At 35.1% G+C, this 27,400-nt stretch overlaps 1 protein-coding gene and 1 pseudogene across 1 annotated transcript in view; both read left to right on the top strand.

Moving 5' to 3' along the window:
* Positions 1-230: 230 nt before the first annotated feature.
* The window catches only part of LOC130046271 (neprilysin-1-like), a 37,803-nt gene continuing 10,633 nt past the window's right edge, over positions 231-27,400 (top strand). Inside the window, exons 1-16 of the mRNA XM_048894096.2 lie at positions 231-453; positions 10,449-10,708; positions 10,868-10,900; positions 10,997-11,158; positions 11,973-12,056; positions 16,392-16,597; positions 16,856-17,035; positions 17,164-17,250; positions 17,364-17,503; positions 17,744-17,837; positions 17,929-18,057; positions 24,266-24,364; positions 25,041-25,118; positions 25,616-25,719; positions 27,004-27,062; positions 27,388-27,400. The exon at positions 27,388-27,400 is cut by the window's right edge and continues 39 nt beyond it. Of these exons, the coding sequence (XP_048750053.2) occupies positions 386-453; positions 10,449-10,708; positions 10,868-10,900; positions 10,997-11,158; positions 11,973-12,056; positions 16,392-16,597; positions 16,856-17,035; positions 17,164-17,250; positions 17,364-17,503; positions 17,744-17,837; positions 17,929-18,057; positions 24,266-24,364; positions 25,041-25,118; positions 25,616-25,719; positions 27,004-27,062; positions 27,388-27,400 (1,796 nt within the window). The 5' untranslated portion in view covers positions 231-385. The remainder of the gene's footprint in view (positions 454-10,448; positions 10,709-10,867; positions 10,901-10,996; positions 11,159-11,972; positions 12,057-16,391; positions 16,598-16,855; positions 17,036-17,163; positions 17,251-17,363; positions 17,504-17,743; positions 17,838-17,928; positions 18,058-24,265; positions 24,365-25,040; positions 25,119-25,615; positions 25,720-27,003; positions 27,063-27,387) is intronic.
* Positions 21,896-23,738, top strand: LOC125661955 (uncharacterized; annotated as a pseudogene).

Raw genomic sequence — 27,400 nt, 5'->3', positions numbered from 1 at the left:
GTCAGAGGAAGGCGCCAAATTAATTATGCTTGATAATGTACTGTATTCCTGTTATCCTGTTCTGCGACAAAAATAAAGTCTTGTCTTTTAAAGTCCGCATTCTTACCACACAGTACACAACTCACACTGAACAACCTCAATGTTTGATCCACATCTATTAACCATCGACCGACACATTTTAGAGTACATGTAGGCTATATAGATAAAGTTTGATTTGCACGAGGCATTTTCTTGGTGCATTATTTCTGTTCTACCCAGCAAAGCGACCAGAGAGGAGTCGACTATTGATTTTCCAGTGCTTAAACAGGGGCACGCCAGGCTGTAATTTACGGTGTCCTTCATCTCCCAGAGCGCCAAGCACCGTCCGCACACAGTCTCTATAACCATGTCTACGAGTAAACAGGATCTCACTGCGTCTTCGATGACAATTTCGGACCAAGATGTTGACTTGGGGTAAGTCTTTTGGTGGTCCTGAAATTGATCAAATAAAAAGTCATTAAATATTATTTCAAATAATTGATAGTTTTAAAAATTTCAATTAAATTTTTAAATTCTCCATAGACGAAAGCATGGGCTTATTTTGCCGATGCAAAATTTCGGGGATATACTTAGTGTATGTATGAATGGCTATAACTGAAAACCGGGATAAATTGGCAAATTACTACTTTTAAGAATATACACCAAATTATTGCCTGCATGAAGCAAGAGATACCTGGGCCACAACGTGCACGCGAGTCATCCCGGTCCTGTTGTTCTTCACAAAAGATTTTAAAGAAAGATATTTTTACCCTCTTTATTCCCCTGAAATTTTAGCCCAATTTCTATGACCTCACCTACATTGCAAGTCAAATGAGGTCATGATTTAACCCAACTGGAATCCACATAACTTAGGGGTGCCTTATATTCCACTATAATATTCATTTCTGATGTAAAAGTTTAGCCCAAAATTTTATCCCAAACGCAACCCAATGACAAATTATTTTCCCATGCATTTTCAATTAAAACCCAAACCTACCCCTAAAGCATCTATTTGAAGAAACTTGAATCTGCACTATCCTGTATACTTACATATTGATATTACTAACTCTAGCCTGCTGTTCTTTTAAAGAATATTTTTTTAAAGATTTCTTCTTATATAAAACTTAAATCCTCTATTGGGGTCCCATCCTACCCCAAGGCCGGGATTTGAATAAACTTGAATCTGAACTACCTGAAGATGCATGAAACACTGATATAACTAACCATGGTCCTCTAGTCTTTAGGAGAATATTTTGAATCCCCCCCTCCCCTATGTATTCACATAAAAATCCCAATGTAACACCTCCTATAGCGACACTACTCTACCCGACATTGAACTTAAAATAAATTGAATCTGCATTACTTGATAATGCCAGACTATTGCAATGACTAATCATGGTTTAACTATTCATCAGAACATTTTAAGACTTTTTACCTATTAAATATTTTTTTGATATTCTCATGTAAAACTTTGATTCACTACTTCGGCCTCATCAAACCTCCGAGAGTCTCAAACTGAGCAAAACTGACACTGCACTACATATTCCTGATATTACATGCATATCAATGAGTTATTAATGCTCTGTCGTTCTTGATAAGAACATTTGAAAAAAATTTCCCCTATATACTCCTATGTAAAACTGACCCATTAATGTGTCCCCACCCTACCATCGGGGGCCACACCAATTTTGAATCTACATATATAATATTCATACATAAGTTTTGTCTTTTGAAGTCTAGTAGTTTTTCGGAATATATTCAAAAGATACCACTATAATTTCACTTTTTCTTTATCATCTCCCCTTTGATAAACGGTGTGGCCCTTTGAATAATGTTAATTCCCATTACCCAGAGTTACTTTATGGCTAGTATGATTGAAAGCCCGGTGGTGCCGCAGAAGAATTAAACAATGTGTAAAGGTTACAGACAGACAGATGGACGCACAGATAATGACGGACAACAGGTGATCATAAAAGTTCGTATGAGCTAATGAGTAATCATGACCCTGCTGTTCATGACAAAAAGAATTTCATTTACCCCCTAAATATTCAAATATATATATATATATATATATATATATATATATATATATATATATATATATTATATTTTCATCATTTATTTAAAAGTATACATACTATTTGGGATAAAATATCCTCGGATACTCCCTCTTAATTCTCACCAATGGTGCCAGGGGCCCATTGGATTGAATGTATATTATTATAATATTATTTTATATAAGGCATATATATAATTTTTATGAAAATACATAATTTCAAATATTTTTTCGAAATCATAAAAATATCATATACAACGTTGATGTAGATATATCAACAGTAGAATAACATAGAAATTACTCAAGGAATAATATATAAACACTGTAGTCCTAAGTTGACCGTATAGTTATAATGATAAATATTTAAGGATAGTTTATACTGGTCTCTTCACAGCAGTCAAGTTACATTAATTTACAAAGATGTTCAAAAAATTTATGCTCTTTTGCATTTATATACTTCAATACTGATGTATAGAAACATAATGATTTTTTAACATGATTATACATATTAAAAGTCGTTTCACTTAAAGAATCTAATCTACATAACATTTTATGTTTGTATATTCTGTAGGCTATATAAGTAATAAGTAAATTTAAGGATTTGGTTTTATCATTTTGTTCTAGAAAAAACCCAACAACAATGTGTTTCCATTGAACTTTGAAGGATAGATAACTGCTAACAGTGTTCCATATATTTAAAACATTATCACACTCGTAAATCAGATGTTTTGTAGTCTCAACTTGCTTACAATGTGTACATTCATTCTTTACATCTTTTTTCCATTTGCTAATATATGCATTATTACATAATATGTTATTAAATAACTTATAACTGAATTCCGTTATCTGTTTGTCTTTCAAATCTTTAATTTTACATTTATAAATGTTTATCCAATTAGAATCACCGAATATTCTGAATTCTTCAGACAGTAATGCCTGAAAATAAATATTCAAATATAAGACTTTGTTCTCCTTTGTGACCCCTATCCCCTCCCACCCATGAGTTAAGCAAAGTTGAATAGGCATTTACCTGAGGATGTTTGTATATCAATTTGATTAATCAAGGTCCTGTTCTTTAGAAGATTTTAGAATCTTTTCTCTATACATCCTTATCTAAAACCTCGATCCCCTATTATGGCTCCATTCTACCCGAGGGAGACAGATTTTAACATTTTAAAGAGCAAGGTACGGTTTTGGCCAAAATCTGTTCTATGAGGAAACAAACAAGGTTGTAAATGAGGTATTTCTGTAGACATATGTGCTTGTATTGGTCAGCTAGGAAAGCTATAAATAAAAACTTAGATGATTGACTACGGTTACGCACGAGTACTACTGTCCTCTGAAATGAACAATAATCACTAACAAACTGTTCGTTAAACAAATTCACAATGTTCATATATTGAACATTCAATCACTTAAGGATTTTGATTATATAATATAATGCACAATATTATATAATGAAGTTGACAATTTTTTACATCCCTTATTGTGGTCCCACCCTATCCCCAGGGACCATGATTTTAACAATTTTGAATTTGCACCCTTTAAGGAAGCTTTCACTGAAGTTTTGTCTTTTCTGGCCCCTTTAATTGGTTTTTGAAAAGAAGATTTTTGAATTACACCACCATGTCTTAAAAGATTGCCAATTATCTCCCCTTGCATGGAGAGTGGATTCTGAAATGAACTTGGAACGAACTTGGAAGCCCTTTAGTGAGGGATATTTTGTACCAATTTTGGATCTCATTAGCCCAGTGGTTCTAGAGAAGATGAAAATGTGAAAAGTTTATGGACAGACGGACTGGCGGACAACAGACACAAGTTTTCAGCTCAAGTGAGCTAAAAGGGGGAAATACAACGAACAATGTCAATCTCATAAATCCTATAAAGAATATGAAATTGAGAGTAGGGCAAACATGGACCAATGGACACACCAGAGGTGGGATCAGGTGATTAGGAGGAGCACGCATATCCTATCGCGCGGTCACATCAGACGTGAGTGCATTATCTTATTAATCAGGAAAACAGATCAATTCCTAGTCAAAATCCAATCTTATCAGATCCTAAAATACGCTCACAGTCGCTTCTTATGCAGAGTATACGGCGCGGATCTATGAATTCTGATTTTAATTAGATTGAGTCAAAATCAGTATGTACAGAACGGTTCAACAATTGGAATGAAACACGTCAGACATCATTTCACCAAACGATAGGTTGTGTGATATAATAAGATCGCTATAACGATCATTTAATTTGCAAAATACTGGCTTTAAACGATACTGTTGAAACCCCTTTAACATCCAACTTATTTGTCAGTAGCTTGCTTCGGTCTATAACCTAATTATACCCAGAAAATGCAATCGCGTATTGAATCAGACTATATGCAATTGAAATATATTGACAAAATGTAGGTTTCATATAGAAGTTTACACACACACCACCACCACCACCACCACAACAGTGTTGTTGTAGTTGTTGCAACAACAACTTGTACATTAAAGGAGCATAGCCAAGATTTGAACTGAAAATTTTCAAGTTTTATTTTTCCTTTTTCAATGCCTAGAATGCTAAACTAAGATATTTCTAATATTCAGCAAAATTTTTAATGTCAGTTGTTGAGGTACATGGGAGATACAGAGCTCACAAATCTTTGTTATGTAAACTATGCTCGTGCCATGTTTTTGTTTACATATGTTTAATATACTAGTAAACGTTTCGTTTAAAGCAGATTTTTCAATTCACAAGTTAATTCTTAACATAATTAAATAGTTTCTAGTGTTTGGGACATATCATTTTGTTTTAAACATGATGTTTTCTATTAAGCAATCTATATGTAAACAAAAACATGGCACGAGCTCTGTTTACATATCGAAGAATTGTGAGTGCTGTTTCTCACTTGTAACTCAATAACTGATATTAAAATGTTGGTTGATCATTAGAAATACTGTAGTTAATCATTGTAAATAATAAAATTGGAAAAATAAAATTTGAAAATTTTCAGCTCAAATCGTGTCCATGCCCCTTTAATCAAATTGTATAAATGTTCGTCAATCGCTCTCGCGTATGAAGCGTTTCATGGTTTCATTCTTGTTTGTGTCGTATTCCCGGCAGGTTTTAATCTTTTCTTTTTATATAAAGCCGTGTAGTCGGACGGTTAACAAGTTGCCAGTTATGCCAACATATTAAACGGCTATTTTTAGAAGATGTTATGTAGTACATGTTTTGTAGATATTTTATTCAATCATTGTTTATTGAAACATGTGACCCATTCTAAGCTTCTAGTAAAGTCATTAAATATAAATATATATGGCTATTTTTAGAAAAGTTAAACTTGCTAGAATTGTGTTTCAATATAAATAGCTAAACTGTAATTTTTTGGGTTAGAAGGACTTTGCAGAATTACATTGGATATTACACTCCTGGGGACTGGACTTTCGACATCACTATAGACTAGTTTATTCTCGCGTGAATTCATCTCGATAGTGAACAAATAGCGGGCCTTGATTTTTGTAAGATAACACTTTTTAATTTGATTTATTCTATTGTAGATAAATTGTTAAATATGAAATTGTTCACTGTTCGTTACCTTCACCTTTTCATATGAATTGTGCTATTGATTTTTGCTGGCATTATTATAACCCATAACGAAGACACCGTAATATGCGCATTCTCTGTCGTCCAGAGACGGACAACGGTAAACTATTTTACGATAAAAAACAAAACCAAATCGACATATAAACTCTATTTATTGTACGGTTAAAAGACAAATCGACATTCAAGTAAACTTGATTTATATTACGATAAAAAGAACCAAATCCTACATTTTATATAAATGTTTCTCTTTGCCTCGGATAATTGCGCAATGAGGAGGAAACCCACGTGGATGACGACATTACTCTCTCATATACAACCACTGCCGATTCTGAGGATCGTGCTCGGGTCGCAGCGGTGAGAAGCGCGTGCGTTAATCACTATAGAAACACAAAATATACAAAGTCGTTTACTATCAGTTAACTTTTCTCCATTAGATTGATTGATTGTATCTAGCTTAAAGTCTCTCTCTAGAATTTTTCACTCATATGGAGACGTCACCAAGGCCGGTGAAGTGCTTCAAATTTAGGCCTATGCTCGACGCGTACGGCCTTTGAGCAGTGAGGGTTCTTTAGCGTGCCGCACCAACTGCGACACCGTTTTTAATGTCATCTCCGAGGACCCGTGATATTCACATCTGATGCCGAGCGTTTGGCGATGGAACTGTCACTACCTGTTTTAACGACTTAGGTCTGTTGCGGCCGATATTCAAACCCCGGCCTCCCGCATGCGGGGCGAACGCTCTAACCTCTAGGCCACCGCGGTGATTAGATGATACTGGACGTGTCATCAATGTTTCTCATTAATCATTTCATCCACGTGAAATGACGTTATTTCAAAACGAGGTCAAATATTATTTGTAAACTCTTCCAAACGCCAGACGTAATATATCCAAGGCGTCCTGATCCCACCTCTTGTATATCCTGGGGTCCGTGTTTGCCCAACTATCTACTTTGTATTGTTTATATGAGTTATGATATTGATCACTGTTCGTTATCTTCACCTTTCATCGTCCCATCATCACGTCCAGTGGTGACACACCTGCAAAATAATTATATACACAAATAGATCTGCACTGATCTTTGGGTTCACCGGTTTCTGTGTTACCGTTTCTTCTTCGTTGGTAGCTGCATGTTCTGCGGAGGTTTTGTCGTACTGGTTTGTGGGTAACATGGGTGTGCATTCCACTCAAACCATGTCACGGAGGAATGATAATGCGGTATCATGGTATCGTGTACATTTGTTTTGTCATGTCAGCATCAGAGTCCAATTACCCTTATATTAAGTTGATAATCCATTAATAAAAAAATGCACACACACGCGCGCATGCGTGCCACTTTCAAAACAGAGAAGCAGTTTATAAATGATAGAATTTCAATTACTAAGTTTTCATCAGGAAAAAATGGGCTCGGTTATGCAGTATGAAATTGTGCCTAGCGAGGGATTTCCACAGCTATTGTTACTGTTGCTCAACACGCTTAGGTCCTAGATTATGTCGCCAAATTGTTTTTATACATTTGCAATTTAAGGCCATTTGTTTTTAAATTGGTTTACGGATTTCAAAATTTTCAAATTCGTTCGGAGGAGGTAAAAAAAAAAAAAAAAAAAAAAACACAACTCAAATGACAAAATGTTAAGTAATGAAAATGAACTTGATTTGAGGTCAATGTTTATTATCAACTTTTTAAAATATTCTCTTCACTGTCAACTTAGAACGGTGGTATATAGTGACTATTGTGCACTTGGCAACAATGCTGTTTCCTTCAAAAATATTATTTATTAAATTAACTTTTTATCATTATCAAATGTCCATTGTTTACCATTTAGTTATGTAAATCCCAAAATAAAATTTCCATTCAAAAGATGGCATCCATGACGTATATAGGGACGCACTAATCACCTGAAGTAATAAAATCCTGACTGACCTTACCAAGCATATACTTTATCTAAAAATTTACTTTTAAGTTTTAAAGTTTTATCTATGAAGTCAAGTAAAGTTATAAATAAAATTCATGAACCCTATAAACATTTATTCAAAAATTCTTAATTTTATAAAAGTCAGATCAATTTATTGTTGGTAGTCAACAAATTTTATACAATGAATGTATTCAATAATGTTAAATACGTTTTCAACCTCCTTCAATATATGAAGAATTACACATATTAATTATGAAGAATATTTCCTTAAAATTCATTAATAGAATTTAAAAGTGTATCCTTAGCAAAATGTATGCCTGGTAAGGTCAGGTAGGGTTATACTTGTTTAGGTGATTAGTGCAACCCAACGTACGTCATGGATGCCATCTGAAAACAAGTGTTTGTTTTTATTTTGGGATTTACATATCTAAATGGTATGCAATGCATAACTAATGCTAATTAGAAGTTAGTTTCATAAACAGATAACTTATTGGAAGCAGAAAGCATTGTTACTAAGGTGCAGAATAATTGTTAGCACCGGCTGAAGTTGACTGATATTCCACACATGACTATTATGGACTGTCCCGAGATTAAGGCTATGGGGACCGCTTTAGATCCGCCACTGATGACATGAAACAGAACTAGGGATATTAAGGTGACATTTGGAATCGCAAAACACACGGTCATATACATCAAGTATACAATGACCATTAGCAGACAAACAATATACTATTTTGTTAGCTTAAAAAAGACATTTTTCACATGTTGGTTGTTTAATATGATTCTAATTAAGCTTGTTAGTGAATGCATAAAATTATTTTCGTAGCACCACTGATATAATACTGTCGTTTAAAAGGTGATTGCTTATCTTCTGGTTTTTGTGTTCATTTTGGGATGCAAAATTAACATAGCAATGTGTCTAAGCACAGAGTCATGACAGCGGTCTGTTTAAGCACTCCGGTGATATACACAGCTGATGTACATGTCAGGTCGCACGGACTTCAACAGCTGCGGTTCCAGAGTTTACAAAGCAGAACAATTTTTTGAATCCATGTTTTACGTTGAAACACATTTCCAAATAATAATACCGATATCTGTTAATATTATTTTGTAAATCTTGATAATTTATATCAATTTGTCTTCAAGTTTGTTTGCAAACTATACTATTCTACTCCGAGAAATAGCCCTTTTTGATGAATCATTCAAATGAGGTGATTTGAGTAATATAGACACACATATTTAGGCAGTGTAAAACTCTGTCGTGTCATATTATGTATATTGTCAAAATTTCTTTTTCTCATGGATCAAATTGATTCAAATGCCTTATCACATTTTGTAAAAACGTTCATCGTACTGTGTGTTTGTTCCATTTCATGACAGTCGCTATCATTGATGTGAAAGAAACACTCGTAAGTTGTCGGACTTGGTCTAGGACCCTCTTGTATGTCTCTACAATGAAATATGTCCAAGCCATGTCTAATGAATATCCTTTCCTGTGTGTACAGTGCTTCTCATATTTTAAGGCTATACACCATTCCTACCAAGGGTTGGAATCCATTGTTTGTCGTTTTAGTCCTCTTTCAAGTTAAAAAGAAATCTCTCGATATACAACGCAAACTTGTTGAGATGTTAAGCACTCCCCTGGGCCTTCTCATCTTTCTGTTAGTGACGTGTAAATCAACATATCAAATTCCAGATTCTGAGAGTGAATGTATGCTTAAATTGCTTCTCTTTTCCAACAACCACCATTATGAATGGTCGGATCTGTAAAACCTTTTCCTTTCAATATTAACAGTACCGTTATTCATGGAACATTTTTCTTCAACTTGAGGCAAAAAGTCTTCCGGCAAATAGTCTGCTTGGTTACATTAAATTCTGCTGGACATTGTGATTCTTTCCATTTCTCTGTGGATAATTTACAGGAACGAATTTCGAAATTAATGTTTTGTCATCTTGTACATGTGTAACTGCCCCTTCCAGTAAATTCTATATTCAGAATATAAGAGTTTCCACTCACTGGAACCCTATGGTAGGGCTAAAACTTCAAAGTAATAAAAAAAACTTACTTTTACTCATGACCATTTTGCAGATTCGCTGGTAGCCAGAAGGAGAAATAAATTTTAACATAATTCTGAAATGCACTGTTCGTTATAATGACCTTTTCATTTAATTGGGTCACAGAATGGCGTTAAATGAACAGATTAATGAATGAATAAAATCAAAGATTAAAAATATGTTCATATGACGTATCAAGGCCATGAAGAATGAAGATCCAATTTGTCACTTTTTGTCACTCAATTGGTGAATGAAAGGAATCACTATAACTTAGAACGACATTTGAATTACTGATGGGATATGAGGAGAAATGAGAATACTTGATCATGTGATACGTCATATTTGTGAGACAATGACATTATTAATTACCTGTAATATTCCTGGAAAATCCAGTCCACGGCTTCGTCAAAGTGGTTTTAATTCTATTTCATTCCCGGGTCACTCTGGGGCCCGGATTCCGGGGTAATCAGACTTCAGCGACTTCTTATTTGGTTTCGGTTTCATTTATTAATATGTATTCCATCTATGAAAATGACCCTATGCGCCGAAATGCGAGAAATCTAAGAGCATCAAAGACCATTTTGGGAGAGAATAAGCTCTTCGAAAAACGGCGACTTGGGAACATGATTTTGGTATTCTGCGAATATCCTATATGCAAGGTTTTAATACTCGCAATCACAACAAGTATTGTGCTCACATGTTATACACGTTTTTGTCCATTCATAAAACTAATCTGATTTGAATATTTCATTTTATACCACGTAAGCATTTATATCCATTCCTTTTTTAAATACACTGTATGTTTTCGTTGTAGTATAAAACATACCAGGAAGAACTCGGGCTCCCAGCGTCTCTACTACCTCCTGGGTCTGGTTCTGATCGCCATCATAGCTGTGTCGGTGGCCCTCGCTGTGGTCGTCACCAGAGAAGACGAGGACGATAATAAACAGTCAGTACAATCTGGAGCTGAGGCAAGCAACCAGAGGAATAGAAACATCCACCCGACAGCAAGCGTTAAACCGACAACGACAGCGGCGATGATGAACGATTCAAACATCATCACGTTAACGAGAGGTGTGTTGGACATGAAGTGATTCTTGTTAACGTTTCTGTTAACCTGCATTCACCTCTGAATATCCCTGCCAAGAAGACTTTGGTTTACTTTTAACGGTTGTTTCCCCTTTTCATTAACATGCGTATTTTCTAATGTTTCATTTGTTTTTGCATTTATAGAAGTCTGTAACTCACCTGAATGTGTGCAGGCAGGTAATGAAAATTGATATATAGACTTTTTTAAAATTAAGATTTGCAAATCTATTTCATATTCGCATTTTTACACAAGATTTACCCATTGCATTTCAGCTGCAATATTACTAGACTCCATAGATACTTCAGCGGATCCGTGCGATGATTTCTTCCAGTACGCATGCGGGCAATGGCGCCGAAAATATGTGATTCCGGAAGACAAGGCAATCACCAGCGTATTCTACCATTTGGAAGACGACATAGCCATTACGCTCAAATGTATGTTTCTATTTCCTTCCTTCTGTGATATCTTTTTAATCTAAATTCAAAACTATATACAGTGACAGGTATTTGTTTTCATTGAATTAATAATTTATTATTTTTGATAAATAAACTCCTGATTGATTGATTGATTGTATCTTGCTTAACGTCTCGCTCGAGAATTTTTCACTCATATGGAGACGTCACCAAGACCGGTGAAGGGCTTCAAATTTAGGCCTTTGCTCGGCGCTTACGGCCATTGAGCAGTGAGGGTTCTTTATTAGTGTGCCACACTTACTGTGACACGGGGCATCCATTTTTAAGGTCATCTCCGAGGACCCGTGACATTCACACCTGATGCCGAGCGTTTGGCTATCGATAGAACTGTCACTTAGGTCTGTCCCGGCCTTTCGGATGCGGGGCGAACGCTTTAACCTCTAGGCCACCTCGGCGGTCATAAACTCCGGAAATAAGAGTATACAAGTTAGGGGTATACACCAGTTTGAGGACATAAAATATTGCCGACTTCGTGAACTTCAATACTCAAAGTAATTGTGTATACCAAGCAGTTTTATGTGCTATAAAACTGCTTCGTATAGCACAATTCAAGTACCAAGCAGTACTAGTAATATGCATGTAGTATAATGAATGCTGAAAAGCAATATATTTATCCCATTTTCCCCCGCTATAATTCATGACAATTTTAGTTTGCTCAAATGGCGCCTATGATTTAATTTCACATGTCTGTGTTTGTATTATACTTCAGCATATTTGTTCATTACTCAGCAAACGATAGATGGTTACTAATGTAAAGTTTTACGTATATTGACAGATTTACTGGAGAAAAAGACAGACGCAGATGACATTGAAGCAGTTCTGAAAGCAAAAAAGTTGTACAGATCGTGCATGGACTTAGGTAGGTCATATATAACGTGTTAATAATAAGTGTTGATACCAAGTGGATTTACAGGTTGTTTGTTAAAAGAATGGGAATTGATATAAATATTTTTTGAGTAAGGAAATGACATGTTATATGCATGGTGTGAAAATGCATATGTTGAACCGACATTCTTCTATTTGTTTTTCCTTTATGTTCGAGTAAACTTAAACATCAGAAAGAAAACTGCACAGCCTAATGAAAACGTTGTTGATTGGTAGTAATTCAACTTTGTTAATACTCAGTATAAGATATCTCTTACGCACACATAACCCTCATCGAGGAAATACCATTTACTAAATGAAAAGCGGATAAGAATTTGATGTAACAAATGCTGTAGTAATTAATTTCTTGATACAATCATGAATATTTGTATGATATTGAAGTTCAGCATTAATAAAACTCTACACATGTCCCATTTGCTAATAAAGAAAAAACAACAACAAAAAATTCATTCACTGTCTTTTAATTCTAAACGAACGTGAAATAAATACGAGTCATATAAAATATCTTATCTTCAACTATTTAAATAAAAGTGTATTTAAAAGTGCAGTTGTCTATCATATTTTGACATGTACAGAGTTTCGTAATTCATTAAAAGGTTACCGAGGTCTCTAACTATATTTTTCTTCTCAAAGCCACATAACTAATTGCTATTATGGCTACATTTTATAATTCGGGTATGATGAATTCTATTTTTATGGTGCGTTGCTTTGGTCTGTCTGTCTCATGGGATGGGGAAGGGGCAACAATCTCTGAAAATGTTGTATTGATCCCTTGATAGCTTTCCTATTCTCTGTTATATTCAAACTTTGTATGTTGAAATGCATGTGGTTTAACCATACACGTACGTGCATGTGACAGTATGTGTCAAATTCTGAAACCTCATATAGCGAGCATGCGTCTGTAATGAAATTTATTTGAGAATTTACTAAATTCGAATTGTGGTATTCATGACCCACGAGTCAGACTCAGAGTTTCAAGCTCATGAATTGCAATAAATCTTTAGAAATCCTTCATTTTTTTCTCTTGAAAATTTAGTAGTTATACTAGGAGTATAGTTATAGTTTACACGGTAACTTCTAACAAAATTTCAAGGTTATTTGAAAATGGGTTCAGGTTTCAGGCCAGGGCTATATAAAGTTAAGATAGCAAGCAGTGATCATTTTTATAAATCTTACAAAGAATATAAACTTACGAGTAGGGCATAAGGGATTCTTAAACACACCAGAGGTGGAATCGTGTGTTTAGGAGGAGTAACCATCCCTTGTAGACCGGTCATATCCGCCACGAGTCCTATATCAAATGGCGTAATCTGTAGTACAAAAAAAAAATCGGTGTGTAAACAACGGTCTAACAATTGGTATGAAACAAGTCAGATAGCATTTGATCCAATAACAGGTTGTAATCGTAAATTAGATCGTTATAACACCCATATAATTTGCGAAATGTAGACTTTAAACAAACACCTGCAACGTCAGCGTATTTGTCAGTTGCCTGCCTCGATTTAAAATATGATCACGCGCTAAACATGATCTTGCGTAACGAATCAGTTGAGAGACACCCATACCATATGCAGGTTACAATGGAATATTGCTGCATAGATAGGGAAGTTAACGATGCAGGTTACAATGGAATATTGCTGCATAGATAGGGAAGTTAACGATGCAGGTTACAATGGAATATTGCTGCATAGATAGGGAAGTTAACGATGACGACGTTATAGCCACCATGTTTGTCATAAATTAGATTTGGTAGTTTGCCGTTAACATCTATGTTCAATAAAAATATCCAAGTATGAAGCGCTGTGGAAGACTCGGTGGCGTCCTTAATTTTCACATTGACCTATATGTATATGAATGGAAAGTGAGCATTGTTAATAGATAAAACGTCCTCGATATATCTAAATATCGCAGCAAGATATTTTCTCTTCTCTTGCAGAAGCTTTGGAGCAAATTCTATCTCGTAAAAATATTTTTATTTTAAAAAAAAAAAAACAACAGGTCATTTAATAAAAGAGCACAATTCGTGCACATGGGAATTCCAACAGAGTGTCGGAAGACCTGATCACCAAATACTACAAAGATATTTTGAATGAAGAACTCCGGCATTTTTTAAATATCAACTTCAGAGTACTTGTACGTAAAATCAGAATGGTGTTTAACGAATTAATAATTTAGATGACTATTCAAAAGATACCAATATCTCCTTTTTCCATTTTTTTATATTGAAAAACCATGTCTATGATATCAAAATACTAGTCTTTAATTTGTCGTAAGGATGGTCGTGATCAATAGGATTATGCATCAATAGGACTGTCACTAGTTGCGTGTTGATTTTCACGAGTTTTTACTTTCTTCTCTGAGAGTGAACAACCCATTTTAAATTTCTTCGCTGTATCATGGAATTAGTTAACAACTTTGCAAATTTCATGGTGCTTTCTCCCAGGGTTGGGAAGAAAGAATATAAAAATTCTGCAAAATTTAGTTTTCTTTTCTACCATTTTACAAACTACATGTATGCATTGATTAGTATGCTGTTTTAATGAACAAGGACATGTTCACCAAAGTTGAATAAAAAGAAGACCCATTGTCAGGGACTTCATGCCTCGTAGTATATACATTTAAGCGCATGTTTACGCACTCTCAATACAGCAAAGATAATGTTCAAATCCGTGCTTACCACTGAACATTTACTATTATGTATACTACACAGTTACATGTATAGCAAGCTGATGAAGTCAACTTATTACGAAGGTTTTTTTTAAGTGCGGCGATATTGTACTCTTGATTAGTGCCATAAAACTGTGGATTGACCGAAATCAGCATGTTACAGTCGCTGTCTTTCTTCAGACGTATATTCGAAAACGAGGTTTACATGATTGCTGCACACACTTGTATTTCAACCGAGAATCAACCATGTCAATTTTATCCTACACGGATTGTGATGCATATATTTAATATTTACTTTATTCTAACAGATGAAACCCGGAAATCACAATAAAATGATGTTACATAGAGGAAGGACTTTTTAATGCGTGTCTGAATTGTTGCGCACATGAATTGCATGGACAATATCTTAAATTGAAATGAATTTAAGAACAATTTTTAAAATATTGCGTGCATTAGTTACTAATATTCAAAACTTATTTCTTCTGTAAGATCAAATTCAAGCATCGAAAAACAACGGCTTCTCGTACTTCACGTCGTATTATCTTAAGTTGTAAACTGGCCTAGATCTGCCAAAGCGTGTGCACCCCTTTTCTCTCATGTTTGCTATTTCAGGGTAGTTTATCTAAAACGAAAGTAGGTTTTTAATTAATTTCATGATATTTACTAATCAAATAAGATTTCATCATAGCTTACGGCCTTCACCTCACATATAAAACAATTTTAAACGTGCACGCAGTAGCTTTGGAGGAAACGTTTCGGAGTTTATTTGCAAAATCTGTTATAAGTATGTAGATGTATTATATGATCATTTCAGTGGAAAACTTTACGTATAATAAACTGTGTGTTTGAATGATACATAATGTATAATTAAATAAGACTAATTATGTTTTAAAGTCTGGTAATCAATAAATCCCTTGAAATACTCCAGAGAGTAAATGAATGATGAATAAGTTAATATTGATCTAATGGTTATTCAGCAGTAACATTGGAAGAAAAAAACACTACAATTGCAAGCAAACTCTGGATCTTTCAAAAACGGTGCCAGAAAAGTTTACAACATGTGTCATCATTGGTTAAATTTTTTTCACTCTGTTCCAATCATCGCTTGCGGAACTGATTGCGTTATTTTCACCTTCAAATAGCGAGACAAAATCACAACAAAACCCCTCTAAAATTGTCTATTGATGGAATATGTGGCTTTGAATCTATATATGGTGCTAACACGTCGTCAAAAATCAAACATTTTATCTGTTTGCAAATTGTTTTACTTCCCATTTAAGATTTTTCCCCCACTTATATAGTGACGCCACCTGCTAAAAGTGAAGTGCAATAAAATTTTATCTATCCATGGCGCTATAGACCGTAGCAATGAGAGTTCTTTATTGTACCAGTGCTATTAAAATCAGGACTATAATTCTTAATTTACATCACATTTTCAAGATGAAATTTACATTCATATCAAAATGTAACGTGCGTAAATATGTTTTTCTGGTTTGGTGTGAAAGTTTCTCAACAATGTTACTTTATACCGTTTGGGTGCATGAAATGGAACATCAATAAATCTAGTGAAAGTAAATTTAAATATCAGTTAGGTAGTTATGTAAGCTATAATAAAACAATAGAATCAAATATTTTATCAAAGATGAAATCGAGAAAGAAAACTTGACATCTGCACGGAAGATGATACAGGACCTTGGCGGCTGGCCGGTGTTGCACACGGACTGGAAAGAAAACAGTTTTAATCTGACCAACCTTCTTACAGCCATAAGGCAATACACCAATAGTCCTCCTCTCATGGATATGCATGTCCTTGCCGACTCAAAAAACCCATCAAGGAACATCCTTTATGTGAGTGCTCATCAATAGTAATATTTTAAAAGTCCAAATTTATCTTTTAACGCCAGTTATTCTTGTTTGAAATTCGAAAGTTCAACTATCAATACATACATGTATACCCTAAACAAAAATCTAACGCGTGTAAATGACGAGCTTTCACATAGTGAAACAAAATAATCATTATAATCCTGTGCACTTGCGCGAGTGTAGTGAAAGCTGGCAATCTTCGTTATCAGGTTTTCAAGTAACATAATTATTCATAATGACTAGATTGACCAGCCTGCGTTGGGGTTACCGACCAAGGACTTTTTTCTGAAGGGCAGAGACGATAGCAAGCTGTTGGCGTATGAAAAATATGCCACAGAAATGGCAATTATCTTCGGCGCAGACTCTGTAGCAGCAGCACATGACATGAAAAAACTTGTAGACTTTGAGATAGATATAGCAAACGTACGTAACTGTCAATCCACAGCCTGTAAAATGCTTTGACATGAACTATCCCATCGGGCAAGCTTCCGGTGAATAGTGCTTACAGTGTACTTTCGGGTTTGATAGAATAATTGTATCCTATGTTACAGGCCACTGTATCGTATGCCGATAGATGGGACAAGGAAAAACTTTACAACAAAATGTCAATTGAAGACCTCCACAACAAATATCCCAATGTGAGTAAAACGACATGAGATCCCTAATTTTCATGGGAAAATTCCCTGGAAATGATACTGCTATATTGAATTAATGTGTTCAGTTTTCTTCATACTATTCATATCTTCTTTAGTTTGAGTGGTTACAATATTTTGGTGCGACGTTGGGACGACACGATCTACAAATAACTGTGAACGCGTCCACACCTGTCATCAATCGAAATCCTGGTTATATAGACGAAATAGTGAATAAACTCCACACAAAAGAAAAAAGGTTCAGCTTCAAAATCCGATATATAACGTCAATATACAAGCTTTTACATAATACTAACAGTGATGATATAGTGTTATAGAATAACTCATTTTCTTGCGTTCAGATTTTCGATGGTTTGGGACAATATGTTTGTGGGGACTTTATTCTCTGAATGAAGAGCTATGTAAAACATCACAAATACGTACAAACGTTTTAAAAACATACGGGAATTACTACATTCCCCATCTTTTCAAATTTCAGAACAGTACAGAATTACGTCATTTGGCTTACTCTCAAAATGATGTCAGGAGCAATGCCACAACGAGTTCAAGATGCGTACGGCGATTACAGAGAGGTACACTTGACTGCTGTCTATATATATTTGTATCTTTCTTTTTAAATGTAATAAATACCCTAGTCTGTGGGTTCCTTCTTTATTCGTGTAGGCTTTGACTGGCTCTGCAATACAGCCTCCTCGCTGGAAAGTTTGTGTAGGTGATGTCAACGAGAGACTCGGCCTGGCTATAGGGAAACCATTCTTGGAAGAAATGTTCGATAGCAAGGCTAAGTATATGGTAGGTCAAGTTCCTTATTAGTCACTACAAACCAAAATCATAAGGCTTAGAATAAGGAAGATTCTATATACAAACCATAATTAAGAAAGACTACAATTCTAATGCAGCTACAATTCTAATGCAGTCGAAGAAAGATTTTATCTGGTCTTTACTGCTTTCAATGATTCAGAATTTTTTCCTGGTCCTTTCTACAAACCTTAATAAAGAAGATTTAAAATAAGGAAAGTTCTGTTAGGTCATTCTTACAAACCATAATCGGGAAGGTTTTGAACAGTTTCATCATTAATACCATCCATATCGGGGGTGTTTTAAACAAGGTCGGTTGTATGCAAGGTGAAGATAACGAACAGTGATCAATCTCATAACTCCTACAAGCAATACAAATTAGATAGTTGGGCAAGCACGGACCCCTGGACACACCTTACTACAAACCAAGATCAGGAAGGTTTTGAATAAGTTAAATAGGAAGTCCTATTTGGGCTTTAGTACAATCCATAACCAAGACGGTTTTGAACAAGGATAGTTGTATTTGGTCCTTACCATAATCCATAATTAGGACTCTTAGAGCAAACAAGTTTCGATATTTATGGTATTTGCTATAAACCATAATCATGTTTGATTTAAACAAAACTTACATCTGGCCCCTAAATGCTTTTAAGCATTAACATACAGACCATAATTAGGGGGAAAGTTTTGGGGCACACTGCGAACTGCAAAAAGTAGTACTAGTGAAGTTCTAAGAATTACAACGAACTTCAATTACCACACAATGTATGCTTAAAATAAGGGCCGTTTTGTCCCAAATACACACTTCTGGGTAGGTTTCGTTTGTATGTTACCATCGTTTTATTGTGTATTTCATTTTGCTGTCTGATGTTTTGTTCATCAAGTTGTGCTTTTAAAGATTTAAAATACATGTACGATGAGAATGCAGGACAAATTGTCGCACATGTAATTCAACATCATGTCAAATCAAATCAAGATTACATTGGTTATATCTCTATATGAATGCTATATATGAGAGCCACCACGACAAAACCAGGCTTGTTGAGTTTTACGTCATAATTGAGAAAACGACGTTAAAATAATTGTAAAATATCACGTTATTTTTGTTGTTTTTTATCACGCTGTTGATCATGTTGACACTGTTCTCCGATTTGTTTGGTAATAAAACGATATGATTGCCCTTTTGAGTTATTTTCCTAATGCATAATCTTTAAAAAATCTCAAATATATTTTGATGAAATTCAAAAGAAATAAGAAAGAAAAGGAAAACAAATGACGTCTTAAACTGCATAGATCGGTAGGCCCTATAGGCCGTAAAACGGACTCTTACTTATCAGAAGCTAGCTTTCATGTTCCGTGGATTTTGGACATGACATCTACATGTATTCTGTCATTTATTTACACAACTAAAACATGATGTGAATGTAAAATAAATGTGCATACGTGTATATTTAAATTTAATTTGATATAGTGTTTGTGTCGGGCTCGAAGTTGTCGATCGCATGAAAACGAAAGTAGTAACAAATGTAAACAAGTCGGGAACGAATTGAATAATTGCAGACGTACCAAACCTTTAGATGTATTTGATGAAAAAAAGTAGTTTATATCCACTAAATTTGCCACGAGCCAGTCAAGCAGTGTTAGTGAAGTGCCAGATGAAATACTATGTGATCAAGATGAACACTTTATTGAGGAAATTTCGTGCGTTAAAGCTGTATGACCCGATGTTCATGTATTATTTTTGTACATAATTACTTTAAAGCAGATTAATTACTTTATAAAGTTATTAACTTTCCCTTAATTACATGCTTGAAAACATCTGCATGTAAAAGAAAACAGTGCAAATATTATTTAGAAAGTAAATATAGTGGCTACATATATAAATCACCCCATAATAGACGTCTATAAATAGACCCACGCGCGTCAGGGGAATCCCAACATAATGTATTAACTCATACGCAACTGTCTAGTTTTAAGGCTAAAAGAGCGTAAAACAACGAATTACTAAGTTATTTGATATTTTTATTTCTATTAAACTTATGGTACGGCACTGTTATAACAAAATACACAGCTTTACACAGATAAGACCACCGATGATCTGAAAGTTTGAACTGGTCACGTGACTGTCACTTGAAATAGCAGAGTGACGCGGTTATTTGTAAACATCGATTTAAAATCAAATTATTTGGGTTAAAACAGGTTAAATAATTTATGATATGTCATACAGTCTCATAACTACATACGTGCGATGATTTAATAGCGTTTTTACGAGATGGGAAAAAATATTGTAATTCGGACTATACAGCTTTAACGATTTGTACTTTGCTAACCAAACACAGTTCATCCCACTATCAGCGTCCGAGGACGAGGAAGATGAAAGCGGTATGGTGAATGTTTTAGAGTGTAACAATGAGGATGACAATGAAAATAGTGTAGAACTAGAACACAGAACTGTTGACTTAAATGAAGCCAGTTGTGTTGATGGATTTAAAACAAAAACTTGTGGGTGCAGTAAACTTTATGGCTCTTCGTGCAGTTCAATGTTAGACTTCTCTCAAATGTTGGAGTACAGACAACAATGTCAGGAAATGTCTAGTGAAGAGTTGGATTTGACTGTTAAAGTTCAGTTGGCTGCCCACAGAAAATTAAACACGTATTGACCACAGTCAATGAGCAAGAAACAGAAAACTAAGGAGAGGGAAAGAGTAGCACAGAAATATTATTTTGCAGGGCTGCAGGTTTGTAGAGACACATTCCTGTTTTGTCATGGCATAGGGAAGTTCAAACTTAGCAATATTGCTGCATCTCTGGCTGAGGATTGTCTCAAACCCAGGGTCCATGGAAATTCAGGAAAATTTCTAAAACATGCACTAAGTGTGACAGATGTGAAGCGTGTGTGTCATTTCCTCGAAGAATACACAATGAAGAATGGACTTCCCTTGCCTGGCAGACAATCCAACTACTCCACCCAGGAAAACAAAGTTGTTTTATTCCTTCCCTCTGACAAGACCAAAGCTGACATCTGGGAACTCTATAATCAGGCAGCGATTTCGCAGAATTACAGGTACATTTACAATTGTATGGTGTACTTAGTTTTATGTATTTGTATTCATTGTTCACATACATACATACACATAAATATGTATATGCATTACTTACTTACATATATATATATATATATATATATATTTATGTGTGTGAGTTTTCCCAAATGCAATAAATGTACCTGTAAAATGAAGCTTAGAAATCTATATTACACAAAATGTGAATTTTATGAATTACATTCTAATTTGTAATTTATTCAAAATGAATACCAGTACCTCTTACATGCAAGGTGAAGATAACGAACAGTGATCAATCTCATAACTCCTACAAGCAATACAAAATAGATAGTTGGGCAAACACGGACCCCTCGACACACCAGAGGTGGGATCAGGTGCCTAGGAGGAGTAAGCATCCCTTGTTGACCGGTCACACCCGCCGTGAGCCCCATATCCTGATAGGTAAACGGAGTTATCCGCAGTCAAAATCAGTGTGCCAAGAACGGCTTAACAATCGGTATGAAACACGTCAGACAGCATTTGACCCAATGCGAGGTTGTATTGACGAACTAGATCGTTATAACGACCATAGAATTTGCGAAATGCTGACAGCATGCATGTATTGATGGGAAATCAAACATATTTGGTATAGTCTCAGAATACTTGTTTCCATATTATATTTTTGATATTGGTTATCATGCATTTTTAAAAAAAATGATAATAGTCATGAAAATAAACATGCAGCATGATAACTACAATAAAGGAGACATGTTATTGATAAGCATTAAGTGACAAGTAATTGTTTCTAATTAATGAGTTTCTATTATTTTTTTGCAGGAAACTGTTTATCAGAATTTAAGAAAATCTGGTTAGAACAAACCCCACACATCCTAATCATGAAACCGGCTACTGATCTTTGTTCCAAATGCCAAAGATATGTACATAACATCAGCAATGCTGGAAATCTGTCAGAGGAGGAAAAGAAAATCTTGCTTGATGAGTACACTTGTCACCTCGATAAGGCAAAGGGGCAGAGGGAATACTACAGGGAGAAGTGCATTGGGTCTAAGGAGTTGTTTCGGAATTATAGCCTGGATCTTATTGAACAAGGTAGATATAATATACTTTTAAAATTGGTTTACATTACTACATGTATATTACACATGTAGCTCAACTTCAATTAAACAAATTCAGCCAAAATAATTTCAAATCAGTACCAATTTTCTCTCTAGTATTCTTGGATGTATTTTCATGAACAAACATTTCATTGATTTCCTACATAAAAATTCAATGGCGTTTTTACACTTGTTAATTTGTGTACATGTATGTATTTTTAGGACAAGTGTGTACTTTTGATGGTACCCTGACTTACAGTTGTGATTATGCCCAACAAGTCCATTATCCACACCATGCTCAAGAAGTAGGGCCTCTTTTCTTCAAAACTCCAAGGAAGTGCCAGGCATTTGGTGTGTGTGCGGAAGGAGCAGGTATTAATTCAAATCAATCATGTTAATGTGATTAAACATGTTAATTAGACTGCAATAATTTGGAGTCCTGTTTATATATACTATTGCAAATTCTCTAAAAAAAAACCAAAAAAAAACCACACATTCAAAGAGAAAATATATTGTAAATTCTTGCAGGTGTTCAGAGATTTTATCTGGTTGATGAAGCTGAGGATGTAGGAAAAGGAGCTGGTGCTGTAGTCAGTCTTCTACACCATTTCTTTACCTACTGGGGATATGGCGAAAAGAATGTTATTTTACAAATGGACAACTGCGCAGGGCAGAACAAAAACAACACAATGATCAGGTATTACATTTACAGATTTATTTCACTTGATGTGAATTAGCAGGATGCATGTCAAATATATTCGTTATTTCTGCAAAATCCCAGTCAGTATTATAAAATGACTATGAAGTTTGTATTCTATGGTATTCAAGTCTTTGTTAATGTGTCTTATAGATATGGTATGTGGAGAGTCATGACAGGACGTCATCACAACATAGAATTCTCTTTGATGGAAGCAGGACACACCAAATTTAGCCCAGATTGGCATTTCGGCCTCTGGAAAATGAAATGGAGACATTCCACAGCAGAGACTCTTAATGACGTGGCGTCATCTGTGAGCAGACCATCTAGGAATGGTCACAATATTCCCCAGCTGATACAAGACCAGGAGAGACCTGTGGTATTTTATAATTGGTCTTTTTATCTTGATAACTTTTTTAAAAAATTACCATTTCAAAGTACCACCATTTCCAAATATTTGCAAGCAAGCCAGGAATTGTGTCTGTGAAGGAATACAACAGTTCTGAGGAAAAACTTGTCAGCATCATGAAGAGAAATCAGCTGTTCTTAGACAACACCACCATGCCATCATTACTTACACCAAAAGGCCTTGATGCAGCTGGACAGTGGTAGCTGTACCAGGAGATTAGGCCACACTGTAAGGACACTTCAGACAGTCTACAGTCCTGTCCAAAACCGTGCACCAAGATAGAATCGGGGAAAAGAAAGTATCCAGTGAAGTTGACCTCACCCGAGTGTTAATTATTAGTGTGTCACTGAATAACTATGCATGAATATCAATTTATACATGCATGTACATGTATATCATTAAAACATTTTGAATGAAATAGTTGATATGATACTCTTATTATATTTTATAGTATTTATAGTATACATGTATTTAACTTGAATTTTTTTTAAAGCTGTCATGACCTTTCTGCACTTTTCTCCCAAAATTAATGAGCAGATTATTTAGGTTGCATAAATCTGAAATTAATACTCAGTTATTGGTATTTGTTTTTATAATTGTAATGCATTTATTGCAGAATTAACTATTTTCTGATCCCTTATTGTGCATTTATCAATACATTTATTTTAATTTGCCTTAAAAATAAAAATGATGCAATTTTTGCAAGGAAGGTGTCTACTTTGCAGCGTCATAACTCATTAAATAAAAGGAGTTGCACTGAAATATTTCACATTTTATTTATTGATATCCTACCTATGGAAAAATGTTAAAATCTTATTTTGTTGAAAAAACTCAATAAGCCTGGTTTTCTGGTGGCTCATCACATATGTATATGAATGATATTATGAAAAGCTATTTACCGAAGGTTTTTTATCACACTTCTCTGCAATTTGGACATTAGGCGGATGAAATGATAGAATACCTGCGATCAGCCATGAAAGATTTGTTAGACAGCAATGAATGGATGGATACAGAAACTAAAATCAAAGCTAAACGAAAGGTAAACATTGTCAAAACTAAACAAAAGGTAAACATTGTCAAAGCTAAACAAAAGGTAATTATTGTCAAAGCTAAACGAATTGCTTTGACTTCAATTTGGCTACGGATAACTCCGTTTATCTTATCAAGATATAGGGCTCACGGCGGATGTGACCGGTCGACAGGGGATGCTTTCTCCTCCCAGGCACCTTATGCCACCTCTGGTGTGTCCAGGGGTCCGTGTTTGCCCAACTCTCTATTATGTATTGTCGTTATTTTCACCTTTCATGGCATACTTTGTCAAAGCTAAATAAATTGTAATCATTTTCAAAGCTAAACAAATTGTAATCATTATCAAAGCTAAACAAATGGAAATCATTGTGAAAGGTAAGCAAAAGGTAAACATTGTCAAAGCTAAATGCAAGGTGAAAATAACGAACAGTGATCAATCTCATAACTCCTACAAGCAATACAAAATAGATAGTTGGGCAAACACGGATAATAAATTGTAATCATTATCAAAGTTATATAAAGAGTAACTATTTTCAAAGCTAAACAAATTGTAATCATTGTCAAAGCTACACAAGATATAAACATTGTCAAAGCTAAACAAATGGTTAATATTGTCAAAGCTAAATAAACTTGTAAATTGAGAACTTGCAATTTTCTCCTATGCTAATGGGTTATCTTTGATACAGGCAGACCAAATGCAGCCGAAGATAGGATATCCACCAGAAGTGAAAAATGACACGCTCCTTAATGAGCGATACAAAGACGTAAGTACATTCATTTGATACAAGTGTTTAATACGAATAACAAATGTTTGATATGCCCCAAGCCATATTACCAATTTCAACTGCATTTAATGTCCCTGTTTCATGGAGACCTTGCATACTTGTACCATGTACCTGTTATGAATGTTAGTTGCGAACGACACTGAAAAGTTTTGGAAAACGTGCAATGGCATTTTAAAGCATTGGAAAATACTTTTAGTGAAGTAGATACACATTACGTTAACTAACCTTTGAAAACAATTAAAACAATCATTTCAAGATTGAATTCAAGTAATGTCTAGCGCAACTGAATTGAATAAAAACTTGACCCTACGAATTTTGTGCTGCATCCCTGTATCAAACACGAGGAGAAACATAAACTTTGATGAATTAAGAAATCAATCAAAAGTTCGGGATTTCTTGCTGTTCCGAGATCATCGATACAAGCGTTGACCTTTTCAAGAAAAGGGTTGGTTGCATATTCTTCCCATCCATTTTAGTACGAATTTGATGGGAAAACTTATTTTGACATCGTGCGTACCTACTTGATCCTTGGAACTAAAGAACAGCTCCAAGAGCTCCTTAAACCCGTGGACAGAAACGCGTGAGTAATACTGAGTATTGTTGTAACACTGAGGAAGTAAGCATTGACGGTGCATAAAATGAAATTGAAATTTGTAACGAATTTATATAATACTTTTATGTATAATATGATTGGTCGAGATGCAGTTGGTAAACCGATGCCCCCCCCCCCCCCCAAATATGTATGTCTGGATGATAGTATCTAACAATGGTTATCATGTCTTGCCGATGAATAATTCTTTTAAAAACCAATTTTGTGAACTTTTACGTGCAAACGATTTTTACTTGATTCCACAATGTTTGAAAAATACCACATTTACTTTTAGGAATGCAAATATTTGTATTCATTTTCTAGTAATGTGGAGTCCCGTGGGGATCCGGGTTAGAATAAATCCCCATTACCCCTTGTTTGTCGTAAGAGGCAACTAAATGGGGCGGTCCTTCCAATGAGACCGCAAAAACCGAGGTTCCGTGTCACAACATGTGTGGCGCGATAAAGATCCCTCCTTGCTCAAAGGCCGTAACCGCCGAGCATCGAAATAAATTTTGCAGTCCTTCACCGGCAATGGTGAGGTCTCCATATGAGTGAAAAATTCTCAAGAGGGTCGTTAAACAATATAAAATCAATCAATCTAGTAATTTTGGGAATTTTAAGACATTCATTCTTTATATTAGCCTCAGGGGATGCTTACTTCTCCTAGGCACCTGATCCCACCTCTGGTGTGTCCAGGGGTCCGTGTTTGCCCAACTATTTATTTTGTATTGCTTGTAGGAGTTATGAGATTGATCACTGTTCGTTATCTTCACCTCAATCTATGGTGATTTTGTCAGGGTGACTTAATGTAGAGGTATGAAAGGATGGAATGTACGTACATGAAGAGGTGAAGATAACGAACAGTGAACAATACCATAACTCCTATAAAGAAAACAAAATTATGAGCACCGCAAACACATACTTCTGGATATATCAGAGGTGGAATTAAGTACCTAGCAGGATTAAGTATCCCCTGTCGACCTTTTATGTACGATTTTCCGAAAGTAAGTTTATAAAGTTAACTGATTTTTTATGTGAATTGTTAAGAAATATCAACCGCTGGGTTTTTATTATTCAAGTATGAAGCTACATGTATGAGTAGTACATCTGCCAGATTGTCATTAAAATTGCATCGAACCTCATAAGGACATAGACTATAACATCCGGTTAGCAATACATTAGTTCAGCTGCCTATGTCTTTGGTGTAGAGTGAGCTTCATTTATATCATATTCTTTGGAACGGTGAGTAGTGTTCGATCATATTTTGTACAGGTGGATAATGCCCCCGGCCACTGTCGACGCATACTTTGACCCGGAAACGAACCAAATCGGTAAGACCATTGTCAAACAAACACTTTAATTATTGATAGTGATGATGTAATCAAACTGGTTAAATTAGCTTGTAGAAATAAAGATATTAAAATAGAAGCAAAACGGAGAACAAACCCATTCTACCCGAATCGGCAACGTCATTTACAAAAACACGCACATTCCCTTCCTGGATGGTCCTCAATATGGCCCTGTGTCTTGGACGTTTTATATTTAATTTTTGGAGATATTTTTGACAGATATTTTCCTGAGAACATTTATTACTTAATGTATAATAAAAAATCAGTGTGACTATTTAAGATTGATGTGGTTTCTTCTATCCCATAGCATTTCCAGCAGG

This window comes from Ostrea edulis, chromosome 1, assembly GCF_947568905.1.
Source record: "Ostrea edulis chromosome 1, xbOstEdul1.1, whole genome shotgun sequence".
Lineage (NCBI taxonomy): Eukaryota > Metazoa > Mollusca > Bivalvia > Ostreida > Ostreidae > Ostrea > Ostrea edulis.
The sequence above is the reverse complement of the archived record's forward strand: the minus strand, read 5'-3'. Positions and strand labels throughout refer to the sequence as shown.